This window comes from Anneissia japonica, unplaced genomic scaffold, assembly GCF_011630105.1.
Source record: "Anneissia japonica isolate Jap-2015-1 unplaced genomic scaffold, ASM1163010v1 scaffold6386_len92885_cov100, whole genome shotgun sequence".
Lineage (NCBI taxonomy): Eukaryota > Metazoa > Echinodermata > Crinoidea > Comatulida > Comatulidae > Anneissia > Anneissia japonica.
Window position 1 is genome coordinate 37,492 of NW_022741894.1, and position 18,406 is coordinate 55,897.

Sequence of the window (18,406 nt, forward strand, 5' to 3'; positions counted from 1 at the left end):
CAACCACACCATCAGGTGAGGCTTGTTTAACGATTGGAAAACTTGTATTATGAAGGACATGTTGTTTATGATATAATTATGCCATCAGGAAACTTGTATTTAAGAAAAAAAATGATGCTTATGACATAAATATTCCACCAGTTTATCGATTCATTATTTTACAGAGGATTTGACAACTGTACCCACTACCAACAAGACAACAGTCACAACCACACCATCAGGTGAGGCTTGTTTAACTATTGGAAAACTTGTATTATGAAGAACATGTTGTTTATGATATAATTATGCCATCAGGGAACTTGTATTCAAGAACAAAATGATGCTTATGATATAAATATTCCACCATTTTATTGATTCATTATTTTGCAGAGGATTTGACAACTGTACCTACTACGGACAAGACAACAGTCACAAACACACCATCAGGTGAGGCTTGTTTAACTATTGGAAAACTAGTATTATAAAGAACATGTTGTTTATGATATAATATTTCACCAGTTTATCGATTCATGGGAAAAAGAACACGTATGCAACTACTCATTTTTTTTTGTATGTGTGCACACACAACAGGTCTATTTACTCTACATAACAAGAATGAGAAATTTTACCTGACCGTTTTCGAGAGTTGGAAAACCTTGAATTTTGAAGGGTTTTAAAGTCCTTAAGTCATTAATAGACATGTAGCTCAAAATAGGGAAAGCTCATTTCCCGCCATCTGGAAATCAAAATTCTCCTGGGGAGGACCCCTGAGCTCCCCACTTCCTTTTTGGGGTTTTTGGGAAAAATGTTGGCCGCCACCCCTAAATTTGAAACCGTTGATATTCCATTTCTTCTTATTAGTGCCCCCTCCCCCACCACACACTTTGAAAAACGTTCTGTAGACTACTTAGGGGTTTCAAAGGCTTATTTAATCAATTTTAGCGTAGGTGGAGCAGCTCTGGCTGGGGCCATATTGCCCATACAGCTACTTGCTGAGATATTTAGTTAAAAAAAATGTATAAGCAAATCTAATAATATTTTACGTGAGACAATTAATAACAACAATTATGTGAATTTCATTCGTTGCTATGGAGTTATAAAAGTTCCGTAGCACTTATAAAGGTGTTTCTTGATTTTGTGTTCTTAAATATTGCACTTCTATAATAAATAACTTGAATACAAACATTTTCATAAACCTGATGACAATGGTGATTTCAAAATGATGCTTATGATATAAATGTTCCACCAGTTTATCGATTCATTATTTTACAGAGGATTTGACAACTGTACCCACTACAGACAAGACAACAGTCACAACCACACCATCAGGTGAGGCTTGTTTAACTATTGGAAAACTAGTATTATAAAGAACATGTTGTTTATGATATAATTATGCCATCAGGAAACTTGAATTTAAGAACAAAATGATGCTTATGATATAAATATTCTCTCAGTTTATCAATTCATTATTTTACAGAGGATTTGACAACTGTACCCACTACGGACAAGACAACAGTCACAACCACACCATCAGGTGAGGCTTGTTTAACTATTGGAAAACTAGTATTATAAAGAACATGTTGTTTATGATATAATTATGACATCAGGAAAGTTGTATTTAAGAACAAAATGATGCTTATGATATAAATATTCCACTAGTTTATCGATTTATTATTTTACAGAGGATTTGACAACTGTACCCACTACGGACAAGACAACAGTCACAACAACACCATCAGGTGAGGCTTGTTTAACTATTGGAAAACTAGTATTATAAAGAACATGTTGTTTATGATATAATTATGCCATCAGGAAACTTGTATTTAAGAACAAAATGATGCTTATGATATAAATATTCCACCAGTTTATCGATTCATTATTTTACAGAGGATTTGACAACTGTACCCACTACCGACAAGACAACAGTCACAACCACACCATCTGGTGAGGCTTGTTTAACTATTGGAAAACTTGTATTATGAAGAACATGTTGTTTATGATATAATTATGCCATCAGGAAACTTGTATTTCAGAACAAAATGATGCTTACGATATAAATATTCCACCAGTTTATCGATTCATTATTTTACAGATGTTTTGACTACTGTACCCACTAGGGACAAGACAACAGTCACAACCACACCATCAGGTGAGGCTTGTTTAACTATTGGAAAACTTGTATTATGAAGAACATGTTGTTTATGATATAACTATGCCATCAGAAAACTTGTATTTCAGAACAAAATGATGCTTATGATATAAATATTCCACCAGTTTATCGATTCATTATTTTACAGAGGATTTGACAACTGTACCCACTACGGACAAGACAACAGTCACAACCACACCATCGGGTGAGGCTTGTTTAACTATTGGTAAACTAGTATTATAAAGAACATGTTGTTTATGATTTATGCCATCAACAAACTTGTATTCAAAAACAAAATGATACTTATGATATAAATATTCCACCAGTTTATCGATTCATTATTTTACAGAGGATTTGACAACTGTACCTACTACGGACAAGACAACAGTCACAACCACACCATCAGGTGAGGCTTGTTTAACTATTGGAAAACTATTATTATAAAGAACATGTTGTTTATGATATAATTATGCCATTAGGAAACTTGTATTTAAGAACAAAATGATGCTGATGATATAAATATTCCACCAGTTTATCGATTCATTATTTTACAGAGGATTTGACAACTGTACCCACTACGGACCAGACAACAGTCACGACAACACCATCAGGTGAGGCTTGTTTAACTATTGGAAAACTAGTATTATAAAGAACATGTTGTTTATGATATAATTATTCCATCAGGAAACTTGTATTTAAGATCACAATGATGCTTATGTTATAAATATCTCACCAGTTTATCGATTCATGGGAAAAAGAACACGTATGCAACTACTCATTTTGTTGTATGTGTGCACACACAACAGGTCTATTTACTGTACATAACAAGAATGAGAAAGTTTACCTGACCGTTTTCGAGAGTTGGAAAACCTTGCATTTTAAAGGATTTTAAAGTCCTTAAGTCATTAATAGACACGTAGCTCAAAATAGGGAAAGCTCATTTCCCACCATCTAGGAATCAAAATTTTCCTGGACCCCCTGTCCCAGTTTTCATTCCCATCGCTGCCTCTGCTATACAAGTTATAGTAGCGCACCGTCTTTCGGATGAGACGTTTAAGTCGTTAGTCCCGTGTGCATTGATGGTCCATGATATTTTACGTGAGACAATTAATAACAACAATTATGTGAATTTCATTCGTTGCTATGGAGTTATAAAAGTACCGTAGCACTTATAAAGGTGTTTCTTGATTTTGTGTTTTTAAATATTGCTCTTCTATAATACATAACTTGAATACAAAAATATTCATAAACCTATGACAATGGTGATTTCAATAAGCTTTTTAAGCATCCCTTATACTTAAATTTCATGAATAAAATAGGAAATTTAAATTTGCATGGTAACAGTCGCTATGGTGATGACGTTGTATTTTATACGTTAATGCGTTAACTTTGTCCAATAAGAGATGTTTATTATAACAAAATATTGTATCTCATGATTTTTGCTTGGTCAATGACAAATGTACAGCAATTCTGCTGATTTTGCTTCGTTGCTATGGGCGATAAAAATAGTGTTGCTATGCAATTATATCAAAGGTTTCAGGATTTTTTTTACATAATTCTATTCTATAATAATAATAGATAATTCAGATGTTAAAAATATTCATAAAACCTATGTAAATGAAGATTATAATAAACTTAAAGCTTCCTGTATACTTAAATTTCATAAATAAAATAGGAAATTTAATGTAAATAGCAACGGTTGCTATGGTAATTGAAATTATAGTTTTTTTAAGATTCATTTTCGATGATTAACGATATTTTGAGTAAGTTTTACCAATTGTTGATAATTATTATTCGAGTAATGTTAATTTTTATATAATTTAGCTAAAATTATAATTTAAATCGGAAAATTGGCGGCTATTTTGAATGCGTAATTTGGAGGCATTCCCCAAAGGGATTTTGGTTAATTTTGAGTTCTGAACCTCTCAAGACCTATATTTTCAGAAAATATCAAAATCAGCCGGCAGTACTTCCATTGCCACCTCTACGCAAAAATAGCCTCTAATCTGCTCGCCTATAGTTTTAGTTCAACTGAAGACGACTGGCAAGCCACGACTGTCAAACTAACCAATGAAAAGGGCTAACTTTAATAGCAGACGAAATTTTAGAGATCCGGCAACATGGATGAATATTAAGCTGCCCTCTGTGGTTGAAACACGTATTTCCTCATAATTCATAATACACCATCATCGCTTAATTAATTTTCTATATTAATAACTATAATATTAGTTGTTAACATATAACGATAAAGAATTTGAACAGTCACTGAAAATTTGCTTTCTTTGGAGAACTATAGTTGAGCCCGAGCGAGGGCGGCGCCATCTTTGTTGTTGTTATGGTGAAGCTAGGTGATCGCAACGCAAGGGGAACTATCGCATGTAGGGTAAATATTTCAAGTCGGCGATTTAGCCTGACCCTAGGCTGACTAAAAAAATCGACTTGCGGAGGTATCATTTTAGTCGAGGTTAACATCATTTAGTCGTAGTGCTAGTCGAAGTTCGTTTTAATTATACGAAATGACGTATTTTTTTAGTTTTATCTCGAACTACGATTAAAGTTTGTTTTAAGAATACCGGGGTAAGCCTAGTTTGATCTTCCAACCTATGCCTATGTAGGTTAGCATGCTTATTTGTATTTTGTTACGTTTCTTCACAGAGGGGGGGGGGTTCGTCCGAATCCCTTGAACCTCCACTGGATCCGCCACTGAGCTAGGTGCCATCTTTGTTCCCATAGCAGTGCCATTTTTTTTTGCCTTTAGTGGCAAATTCAAAATGATTATGGGTTAATATGAATAATTGAATCATTGTAGATACATCACTGATAGGTTGTAATGGAGCATTGGTGCGAAGAAATTCTTCTTAAGCAACAATACGGTACCATTGTGAGGAATGTTCGTATATAATGAGCAAAACATCCACAGTGACTAGTAATGAGTCCGGTTTAAAATTGTAAATAGAGTAATTTTCTCTGTCAGTGGTATCCTGAACAAAACTAGGTATAAGTGGCAGTAATGGGTTAAGGATCGAGTCCTCGAATCCAGAGATATGTTCCGTGAGTGTGCCGTTGCCTGATACAAAGGCCGTCCTGGTGGATTGATACTTAACGATTTCGCATGATGGTAGATGGTTGAGAGATTAGTTGAATGGTTAGTGGCGCGGTCTGGTGAATTGAGACTATCTTCAACAAGTTTTGGCAACTTGTGTAACTTTGGTATTGTGTATAAGACTCTAAAGTCCTGGGAATAAGAGGAATTAATGATTTAGCTTTCGACGTAGTGTCGGTTGTCAAATTAGCCACCATTTCTAGAGCTTCTTTTCTGTAGGTTTGAGTGTAACCGGAAGGCAGCTGTCCATAGAAGCAAAGAATATAGATAGAGAAAGAACGAGGTATTTTGCATTACAGACTTGTAACGGTTTTTACCGGAAGTGCGTCATATCATGCGAGTCAGGCCCTCTCGCGGCAGTGTGTGAACTGCCTATGTTGATAATGAAAATTATAGGTAATAAGGTGGAGGTGGGCTGCTTCCGATGCCATTTTCGACTTGCAGAAGACGGTCTTTTCTAAACATTATATTTATTTATGTCCTATTATCAAAGAATATTTTTTGCTATTATCCAATAACATTACATGATCTGCTGTTGATTGAAATTAGTTTCATAATAGCTTGTTTATATAATGTAGCCTTATATATTTATCAATAACGAATTTTCACTTGTATTTATCACTTGATAGCGGCCTATTTTCTCACCGTAGTTTCGTACATGATACTGTATATTAAAATACATTCATACAGGGAGAAAACTAATACAGTACAGAACTGCACTAGGGTGGATGCTAAGTGTATTAAAGAAAATAATTATTATTTTATTGTTGATATGAATTACCAGTAAGATTTTTCTGGGCACCTAGAGGTCTGTATTCTCATAATTTTTGCACATCAGCCCCAAGCCCCAACTATGGTGGGGCTGAGGTCTCAAGCAACCCCTACCGCCAAATCCTGCATCTGCCCCAGCAGCATTAGCCGTTTAATTTTTAGATATTCAAATAAACGGCCCTTACTTACACTGTTAATGTGGTAGCGTAGTATGTGATCATAAATACCTATTGATCCTAACCAGGTTGGACAAAATGTTAAATGTTATTATTGATAATATTAATAATAATAATAATAATAATAATAATAATAATAATAATAATAGTAATAATAATAATAATAATAGAAATAATAATAATAATAATAATAATAATAATAATAATAATAATAATAATAAAAAATAATAATAATAACAATAATAATAATAATAAAATTACAATTCGAATAAATTCATCAGGGTTGAAACGTAGCAGTACGTATATATTTGTTGATTGGTTTTAAGTGAAGAATTTTACAATCAATCAATCATTACAAATTGTTGTAATAATACATATCATAAAGATTGATCCTAACCAGGTGAAAAATTGTTAAATGTTGTTATTAATAATATTAATAACAATTATTAATGGGCCTAGTTGTTGTAACAATAACAATCAATAATATTATATTGATGATGATGATGATGATGATGATAATGATGATGATGATCAATAATAATAATAATAATAATAATCATAATGATAAGGATAAGCAATAATAATATAAATTATGAAATTCAAATTTCAAATTCTAATAAACATTTATTATCTTTTTTTTTATATATTTTACTTAACATAATCAGATGATGATGATGATGATGATGATGCTGATAATAATAATAATAATAATAATTATTATTATTATTATTAAAATATAATGAATAATAATTAAATAATCAAGAGGCCTTGTTTAACTAGTTAATTTTAGTATTGTTTAATGCGTTTCTTTGGTATTATTGTACATTTATTTGATAGTTTATACATGAATAACATATGAAATTATATATTGAATGTTATTTTTGAATAATCTGACTTAAAATTGCGTTGAAAGGAACTAAACTGTGAACTTATATCCTTTTGCCAAAGTTTGTCAACATGTCTTGAATCAGAAAACCCACGGCAAAAGGGCATAACTGACATTTTGAGCGCAAAAATCAATATTTATAGAAAAAATGTATGCTACACTGGAAGAGATATTATTTGTCTATTTGAATACATGAACCATGAAATCAAACACTAAAACACATTTTAGGGCTAAATAAATTACACGTTTTGCTTAATATCTCCAAAACAGCAAATTGTCAGTTATGCCCTTTTGCCATGGGAGGGCAGTCCAATGGTTATTAATAACTTCCTAAAGTCAACTATCGGTTTGTTAGGATGGAGAAAGTCTCAACCAGGAGCATTTAATCGTTTATATGGGCTACATAGAAGAATTGATTATACTCATTGAAATCCAATCCAAAATTGACAGGGCCCAACTTACAGCCTGCCATAGTTGTTCTCGTTCCTGGTGAGGTGAAGTATAATTTGGCCACAATAGGTGGTGCTGGTTCAAGGCTAGAGTATACCATATCAGAGAGTGTTATCAGTACTGGTATATACAACTACGTTAATTTTCACATTGTTAACTAGGGCAGTTGCATGCAGCGCGTTTTCAGACCTTACTCTAATGATAGTTATTTCTTCTATCGTTGCTCTTGTTGTTGTCCTCACTAGCTCATTCTTGTCTCCCTGTGCCCACAACCGTTAATTTGCTGTATGAGAAGCAGTGGGGCGAGTCAAAATTCATCGATGCCTCCACAGTCTATTGATTAGACTTGCCACAAGTTACTTTACTTGTGGTTTTGGGAGGAATTATTATGTGCAAAAACAACTGTTAGGCACAAGCCATAGATATGACTCTGGTTAGTAGTATAAGCCCATGACGTTGGTGAACTGTGGGGAAATACTAAATTAGTTTACATAGCCCCCTCCCAGATGGATTCGTCCCTTGAATCCAAGGGCTTAACTACAATTAAAAGATAACGGAATTTTAAAAATTAAATTAACAAAAGTAAATAGAAAATTATCAATCATGAATCATAACAAATAATAAATATTACTCCTACCCAGAGGGTCTACTATGCCCATGTGGAACACATGGGGGTGTTAAGAGCCTCATGTGAACATTTAGTTTGATGATTTGTTTAAGTTATAGCCACAGTTCTGTCCTCTTGGGCCTTCACTCCATCATCTCTTGATTAAACAAGACACATGATTAACGATACCTAGATCCCTCTTATATCTATTAAGTCGTCTGCGAATGCGCCGGAGGTTTCGCTTTGGACTGGGCCCCAACTGTATCTCAGGTAATGTAACTGGTACAGGCTCAGTTTCTGGCTCTGCCTCCTGCCGGGAACAGTATCGAAATATGTTCTGAAGTTCTGTTTCATGCTCTGCTTCTGTCTCAGGCATCTTCTAGTTTCGCTGTTGGCAATGGCACTGGTTCCTCTATGGTTTCAGGCTCTGTTTCGTCAGGCCACCTTTGTGAAATCACACCAACATAGGACTTAAAATGGTTACAGTGAACTACCTTTCCAGGGCAAATTGGACTCTTTTAATCCGGAACGTAATTTCGGTTAGTTTTTGCACTATCCTCCACGGTCCTTTCCACCTACTTTCCAACTTAGGAGACATAACCTTTTTCTTCCTTTCATCGAATCTCCAAACAAACTGTCCCACCTTCAATCCTGGTTCTTGTGCCACTCTGTCATAGAGTCGCTTCTGCCTTCTGGTACTGCGCTTCAACATAGTATTTGCTCGTTCAAGTGGACTAAAAACAGACCATTGCTGCAGAGGTGCTTTTCGCTTACGGCGTGGTAACTTCCGCTGTGCACACTTTGTACATTTACGGATCCAGGCGCTCACTTCCCCCATCATTCGTGTTGAGCGTCTTTACAGTCTTATATACACCTTGGTATCCCCTTGTTACACCTCCATGAACCTCGTCCAAAATCCATTCCCTTAAAGACGTGGGTACAATTAGCTTCCAGGTAATCTCTTGTCCATCGTTCTACTCCCACTTCCGGTACAGGACACCATCACGTAACTGCAGAGCCTCCCACTGCACCCAATAGGCACGACACTCTGGCTACACTGTATCTCATTCCGATCGAAGATTCTTTAGTCACGATGACCCAACGTATTGTCTCGTCCTCTCGTTCTTTCGTACCGATTTCAGCTAAGGAAACGTCTGGTACCACACATAATACGGAAAATCGTTCTATTTTCTCAGCTACAAAGGGCCAACATTAGTTAGCTTCTTCTTTCTCCCGTCCACTAACCATTCCTCTAGGATGAAAATAGCTCTCGTCATGACTAACACACTGGATGCTCCCTCTCTTGAGCCGTAGCTCCAGGCACCGAAAGTCAAGGACTGCTCCAACTTCCATTCCATGCCTAATATTCCAGAGGAGCCAATTTCCACCACCAGTACTTTACTCGTTCTGGTCGTATGCTTACTCGTATCTCTAAAATGACACTTCCAAACACTTTGAGTGCTGCACCATCTGCTTGCTGCATTTAGGTACAATTGGTATCTAGCGGTGGTCTCTTTTTCTCTGGTATTCTATGTATAAGGATGCTGGTACTAAAGTACGTGTAGCCCCGGTAACCACTAATAAGTTAACGTCCACACCCATCACCTGCGCTTTCGCCAAGGCCAAGGAGTGGACAGTCCCTTCACTGTCTTGTCCTCCTTATAAGGTACTGGTTCACAAACATTTTCGAACACTTGAAAGCTGGCTGACTAGCCCTTTTTCTCTATCCCAACTGGTTTCACTAGGCATAGAACTCAGCCCATTACTCGCCAGTTGGTCACAGGTTAGTGGCGTTGTGTACTCTCGTTCCTCTGCTATCTGCACTATGACTGCTGCTGTAGCAGGCCAACTCGTAGCAAGCTCGTTTTGAATCATTTCAATTGATTGAGGTTCATTCTCACGTTCACAGCTAGGCCTGGCTCCTACTGATATATGGAAATGATGTAGGCTGCAATTCGGTTACTTCTGCTGCCATTACTGGTACATAATCCGGTTCAACAGGTACATTCTGCATGCTTACACTGGAAATATTCGCCATCTGCTGCACTCGTTCTAGCCTGGCCATTTCATCTTCGACCAATTTAATATCGCTGTCTACTGAATTTTATCGCATATCATGCTCTAAAATTCCTGCATGTCTAGGCCTATATTTCTTTTCTCGTTCCTTTTTAACTCGTACTTTGGTTCTACTTGGAAGGGAGACAGGCTGTCGTTCTGGTACAACTGGTACAATTTCTCGTTCAACATGTACACTCTGTATATAATGTACTAGCCTAACTGAATCGTAGCGTTCACACTCTTCTGTGGTTCTTAAACTTAGAAAAATGGTTACTAAAAGAAATCACAATTAATCAAAATATACGTGCATACAAATAATGAGTTGTCAATAAATACAGCAATGCAATAGAAATCCACACTTCTTACACCAATGTAACGGACCCGGTCCTTGTCAAGATGGCCTCGGGTTGGGCCAGAGCTGTGGGCCCTGGACTTTAACGAATAACAAATAAAAGACAAAATTGACTAACTCAATATTCTCACTTCCAGTGAGTCAAATTCTTTATTTAGCACGTCCGATTCAATAACTATTACAATTATGATCACTCACCCTTCATTAATCCCACGTAATTGCGATGCTACAAGACGGATAGATAGACTCTGAAACAGGTACCCTATCTAACGGATCAGCCCGCTTTACTACTGGAAGTCGATATTACCGTTGCAGACGAATTCCCCAGCATTATTCTTACTCTACCACTGACTGTACTTAACTTGTGTAGTTAGTTTGCATATCTTGCACATCAAAACAAGGCACTGGAGAGCCAATCTAATTGGTTAAACTAAGTTTGGGCTGATCCACTTCCTATCTGGATTAGTCTATTCGCCATGACGTTGGTGACCCTGGCGAAATACCAAATTCCGTTACAATACTTTGTAGACTAACAGTATTGCCAGGGCCACACGGAACATTAAAATACTTTGTGAACTAGCAGTATTGCAGTATTGACACCAGGGTGTCGGGTTTGTTTTCTTCGACTTGAGGTTTCTGTTGGCCGCTAGGATGGGAATATTCGGTTAGCTGTCCATGGCTTCCGACCCCTTCTCGTTTAAGGGATTCTCCTCCTGGGCGCCAACCTGCCTAGGCTGATGGCGACTCAACGTTAATTATAAAACTAGTATGATATACGATATACAATTGTTTGATATTAAAACTTAGCATTTTAGTAAAAAATTGTGTATTTTTTGGTTGTTAATGTTTATTATTATTATTATTATTATTATTATTATTATTATTATTATTATTATTATTATTATTTCTATTACAGTATTGTTAATTATTATTATTATTATTATTAATAATATTATTATTTTTAGTATTATTACCGATAAAATACTACTAATATTTTTTACCAGTCAACAAAGTTAACGACTCATAGTAAAATATATAAAAACATTATAATACACAATTGTTTTATGTTTTATTTTGAAACTTAACATTTTCAGCCAAAAAATATGTACTTTGTTGTTTTTAGGGTGTTTTTTATGGTTGATGTTGAAACATTTGAGTAAAGAATTGTGTACTTAGTTGTATTTATTTATTTATTTTTATTCATTCATTCATTCATTCATTCATTCATTCATTCATTCATTCATTCATTCATTCATTCATTCATTCATTCATTCATTCATTCATTCATTCATTCATTCATTCATTAATTAATTAATTCATTTATTTATTTATTTATTTATTTATTTATTTATTTATTTATTTATTTATTTATTTATTTATTCATTTATTCATTCATTCATTTATTTATTTATTTAACAACATCCGTCCGTCCGTCCGTCCTTCCATCTGTCCATCCATTTATTTATTTTAATACATTTGGGTAAAAAATTGTGTACTTCCTGGTTCTTAATGTATTTTGATCGTAATTGTTATTTTCGTGATGGAATAGACAATAACTGGATTTGCGTCAGGAGAAACATGTATAGGTGTAATTTTGGCCTATCGTTGACGACTCATGACGTGCAAATGTACTGAATACTGAAAATAAATTGCAGGTTGCTCTCGGTTGGACTCGAACCCACGATCTCCAGATCACTAGCCTGGCATCATACCTCTAGACCAACGAGCTCGCGCCTGATAAACAGGGTTGAATTCGAGTCCTAGTAAGCAACGGGTACTGCAGTGTTGTTGGTCGTGATGGAATAGGCAATAACTGGATTTGCGTTTGGAAAAAGATGTATAGGTTTAATTTTTCCCTATCTGACGTGCAAATGTACTGAGTACTCAGTACGTTTGAAAACAATTGCGAAAAAACATCGCAAGTTGTTGTTTCGGGTGGGACTGAAACCCACATCTCCAGATCACTAGACTTTAATCATACCTCTAGACAACAGAGCTTCCTCCTGATGGCAAGGGTTGGATTCGAGTCCAAGTAAGCAGCGGGTACTACAGTGTTAATAGGAATTGTTATTGTCGTGATGGAATAGACAATAACTGGATTTGCGTCAGGAGAAACATGTGTAGGTGTAATTTTTCCCAACCGGTACGTTTGAAAACAATTGCGAAAAAAAAAACTTTCTGGGAGGTCCCAAAGAAAAACATTATTAAATTTTGGTAACGATCCAGATTTTGGGAGTGGTTTTTTTGGGTCTATTAAAAAATAATTTACATATTGTTCATAGATTTCACCGTCAATGGAACACAAAATAATATTGTGTATTTATTGCTGTTTAAAGTGATTATAAATTAATTCTTTGACTACAAACCATAATCATGACCGTATCATTGTCATTGCCACCGCTTCCGCCTATCCTCCACAACTGATATCGTTATCGTATTGTTTGATGTTAAAATTGAGCATGTCAGTAACATTGTAATAGAGAGCAGCTTAGCTCAGTCGGCTAAACTAGTAGTAGCCATTGTTTGTGCGCTGAACCGTGGATATATCTTGGTCGCCGATTCGATTGCTATAACTGCTCTCTTTGTATTTTAGCTAAAGGGCTGAAATGCCATTTACGATAGTGCACAGTCTTTCAGATGAGACGTTTAAGCCTCTGGTCCCGTGTGCATAATAGCCCCATGTGCACATTAAAGAACACAGTACACATAACAGGAGATTGTCTCCCTTTGTACTGCACAATCACCACCAGAGGGACCGACAAAGTCTTTTCAGACTTTCGTGGGTTATCATTGGTGTTTACACCGAATAAATCCGATCCAACCGAAACACATTGGGTATTTTGACACTTGTAAATAAAGACTTTTCTTTTTAAGTAATAACAAAATAAATTGTTTTTATTTTGTAGCTGCTGGTCCTACTACATCCACTACAGGTTTTCATCACAGGTCAGCAACGTCTGAAGGTAAGAAAGACAAGACGAAATATGGAGCTCTTGGTTTGAACGACGACTTAATCTTAGAACGGTTTCACTCATCCTTGATCATTCTTGCGTTTTCTGTAAATACGGTACAAACTGCGTCCTATAATCCAAACGACAATGACAACTCAACGTTGTCATATGCGCAAATGAATTTATGTGACCGAATGGGCCAATGATTAATCTCAGATAAGATAGTATTATACATACTCCAAGTATCAAAATGCACGCCATCGTGTCAGGATTCAATATTTCTTCATTAATTATGTCATCAGGAATGAAAAATTATCCATTTTGCAAGCTTATATACACAAGTACTAAAAGTTTTTGACTAACCAAAACCTTACCCCTAGTAGGTGACATAGCTGTGCATAAACTAATGATCAAAGCATCCTTACCATACTGCTCAAAGTTACTTACAAAAACAAAAAAAATCTCTTTTGAATCTTTCAGCCCATTGTTAAGCAATGGGTGTAGCCTACGTATGGCAAACGCTTCTTTAAACAATAGTATAGATCAATTTTTCAAAACTGTCAATAATGTTAGTATTAGAAAATATTAAACCTAATTTATTACTTATATTACAGGCTACATTATCATTTTCAAGTACACTTTGTAAACCTATATCATATTGGAATGCCTCATAATTTTGTATATGATCATTTATAACACTATCATATCGTGAATAATGTTCTTTAAGTCTAGTTATTAAGTATCTATCTGTCTTACCAATATAATCACTATTATAGCCAGGACATTTAAAATGATAAACAACAGAGCTCCTATAATATTATTTCTCAAGGGTTTGATCTTTAGTAAATACAAAGTGAGACATTTTTTGTACTGCCATAAAGTTATGAATTTTACCTCTTTAACCATGGAGGAATTAGTTTTCCTCCATGCTTTAACTAAGTGAATCTTATGGTTCCATGGTGCAAAGATATCATAATGGATATATTGACCTCTTTGTCTATTTTTACGATACATACTCATGCTTCATACCCTGTTGTGAAATTTGTAAATCCAGAAAATCTACTAAATCACTGAAATGATTCAAAAGTAAAATTAATCTGTTTATGAAAAGGGTTAAAGTGACGTAGGATGTGATGAAAATCATTAGGTTTAGCTAGCACAAGTGTGTCTTCAACAAAACGAGCATAAAACTTAATAATACCTGATTCTAATCCTTTGCTTAAACAAAGTAAAGAAACACTTACTTAAAGAGGTAAAATTCATTAATTTATGGCAGTACAAAATTGTCTCTCACGTTGTATCTACTAAAGATCAAACCCCTAAGGAATATAGGAGCTCCGTTGTTTATCATTTTAAATGTCCAGGTTGTAATAGTGATTATATTGGTAAGACAGATAGCTTGTAAATATGGATCATTTTTGCTGATGATTCCTGATGATGACATAATTAATGTCAAAATATTGAATCCCGACACGATGGCGTGCATTTCGATACTTGGAGTATTATACTAACGAATTTATGTGACGTCATTACGTTTTAGGCCCTACCGACTAATGAATAATTACGCATATCCCATATTAGCATTTAATATTTCTTTGGATTTTATACATTATTAGAATCGGCATCTGTTGTTATAAAATTTGTGACAGAAACACCGGAATTATCCGAGGTTAATTTGACATCTGATCCGAATAGCGTCACATTCTCGACATCAGTATTTGATTCACTGAAAGAAGGTATGCGGAATTTAAACTAAAACAACAAATCATAACATTACTATTATAAGTCTAATATATTATGTCACATTTCAACAATTGTTATTTCCTACTTTTGATTAAATTAGAATTTTGTGTGCTCAGTATCTGTGAATATTACCATCAAACAATAAAACATCTGAATCCCAATATAAAGCATGCAACATCCAACAACTAAATAATAAAAATAATAATAACTAGACTTACTTTGTCTGTTCGTAAACATAACATAGGGCTTTCTTCTTTGATGTAATGAAAAGTGATGTTGATATTTAAAAAGTCTTTTGTAAAACACGAAAAAACAAAAATAAAATCATGCAAAAAATTAAGAAGTTAAAACACAATAAAAGCAACTGGATGTCAGGGAAACTTGAACTATGGCAGCTAATAATATTCAAAACATGTAAAATGATGTCATAATTTGATATGCACATCGTTGATATGGTCTTTGGTTGGAAAATACTTATAGAAACTTAAAAGACGGAAAGTGACCAAGATGCCAGTCAGAAAAACTATGTGCAAAAAATAAGAAAACGGGATGGAAAAAAATAAATTAGAAAAAACAACGGCTTTTTCTAAAAAAATCCCTCATATTCTACTTCGGATCGCCACTAAAGTTTTAACACTTCTCCATTGAAACATGACAAACTATTCTGTAAAGTGTCATTTACTAACTCCGTTTACACGGCCACTTAACACCTGTATCATCGGATAAACGCAATCATCGCGGTTATCTCCTACCGTGTAAACATGGCTAATATGAAATAATATCACCACCAGCAGAGCCGTAGATAGAGAGAATGTTTGGCCAACTTGGCGCATGGCGCCATGTTGTCACCAAACAGCGTGCGCGCGTATAGCTTTATAACACTTTATAAAACACTGATGCTGGATAAACTTTCTTTCATTATTCTGTTCATGAGGACAATTCAATTATCGGATTTTAAAATATCATTGTAAATATCATATATAATCATATTTACCTAATTGAAGCTAATTAATCAACGCGCTGACGTATTATTTTGAGAAGATAAAGTGAGGACGATTCTTTATTTTTCGTTACGATTATTATTTTGTTTTGAAAGACTATCATCTAGGCCTAGGCGCTAGGCTTATACCTAGTAGTTGCTAGCAGCCTACATCTAGCCTAGAGAGGCATAGGCTAGTCTAGCCTATAGTAGGGCAGGCCCCGTCTCCCTATTTTAGGCCCTAATATCTTTGAGTCAACACTGCAGAGGAGAAAGGTTAGGTTTTGCAGACAGAGTAGGTTGCAATGTGAATCGTCGGCAATAATATGTTAATTTCGCCTGTAAATGAATGATAAATAATATTATAAAATCATGAAAGTTTCTAATTATCTAGGCCTATGACTTGGATATATTTTAAACTTTAATTTATGAAATAAAATATGCTGGTCATATTCAAACCGATACAAATAGCCTAGGCCTATTCTTTGTAAATTGTAATCTAAACAATAAATCAAAGTTTATTTTTGTTTTTTTTGTACACACTATGCCCAAATCATAATAAAGAAGCTAGGCCTATGTAAGTAAAATATAATATTAGTAAGTTATTATTATTATCATTATATTACTGTATTATTATTATTATTATTATTAATATTATTATTAATATTATTATTATTATTATTATTCATTGAATTTTTGATTTGTAATTGGAAAACATGTAACGTTCTTATTTAGTGTATGTATTAAAACAATCAATATAATACAATTATATTTTATTTTTTACTTTAAAATCTTCTTAGTTGCACAATTGTTTTGTAAAGCACAATTGGGCATGTTTGCATAGCACAGGACTCCTTTTATTGGAGGATTCAATATTTATTTTTAATTATATAATAATTTGACTGATACTTCATGTAGCTTTCTGGAAATATAGTTATTAACAACAAAGTGCAACATTGCATCTTTTCGAAATATAACTGCTGCTTGAAAATCCTTCCTTTTTTATTATCATTGTAATTATATTTATAGTATTATAGGCCGATTTAAGTACTACCTTATGGTGTTAGGCCGAAGAAGTACCGAAATCTAGGCCTGCCTAGTGTTAGGCCTAGGCCTGCCTAGTGTTAGGCCTAGGCCTGCCTAGTGTTAGGCCTAGGCCTGCCTAGTGTTAGGCCTAGGCCTGCCTAATGTTAGGCCCAGCCCAGCAGCAGGAGGAGGAGGAGGAGGATTAGTAGTAGGATTAATACCGCGAAGTGGGGCGGGCGGTACATGCCTTAATTTACTACGTGGATAGCGAGATTTTTTCGATCGCCATGCAAAGTTTAAATAAAATCCCAAATCCTCCTCCTTTTTGGAATTTTAGGAAATCGATACATCTTAGTGGGTCGTGACAAAGTGCGAGCCAGCGAGTCATGCGAGCCAATGCGCGAGCCAGCGAGCCATGCGAGATATACAATTAAATCCTCTTTTTTTTCCCACCGGGCAGCTTTGCCTGTGTAGTCCAGTCATGCGCAGTAAATACACTTTTTCGAATCGTCGATCCGGAAGTATGCAGCGCTGATAGAGATGTTGTTAAAATACAGATACAGATACATACATACAGATATATTTATATATATGTACTGTATTTATTTATATATCTATTTATATATATATTATTTTATATATGCTGTATATATTTATATATTTATTTATATATTTTTATATTTATTTGTATATTTATATATATATTTATTTGTATATTCATTTATATATATAGGCCTATGTATATATTTATTAAATATTTATATATATATTTATATATTTATTTATTTATATATATACTGTATTATTGTTTTATATTATATACTGTAATTATTTATATATATATTTATATATTTGTTTGTATATTTTTGTATATTTATTTATATAATTTTTTGTATGTATTTATATATATTTATATGTTTATATATTTATTTATATAATTATTTAAATTTTTTTATATATTGTTTGTATATTTATATATATATTAATATGTTCATATATTTATTTATATATTTATATATATATATTTATATATATATATATATCCATTTGTATATATATATATATATTATACATATATATCTACTTATATATATATATGTACTGTATTTATTTCTATATCTATTTATATATATATTATTTATATATACTGCATATATTTATATATTTATTTCTATA

At 34.1% G+C, this 18,406-nt stretch overlaps 1 protein-coding gene across 1 annotated transcript in view; it reads left to right on the top strand.

Moving 5' to 3' along the window:
• The first annotated feature begins 9,652 nt into the window (after window positions 1–9,652).
• Window positions 9,653–18,406, top strand: part of LOC117118927 (adhesion G protein-coupled receptor L2-like) — a 25,658-nt gene continuing 16,904 nt past the window's right edge. Inside the window, exons 1-2 of the mRNA XM_033263662.1 lie at window positions 9,653–9,787; window positions 13,438–13,494. Coding sequence (XP_033119553.1) covers window positions 9,653–9,787; window positions 13,438–13,494 — 192 coding nt within the window. The remainder of the gene's footprint in view (window positions 9,788–13,437; window positions 13,495–18,406) is intronic.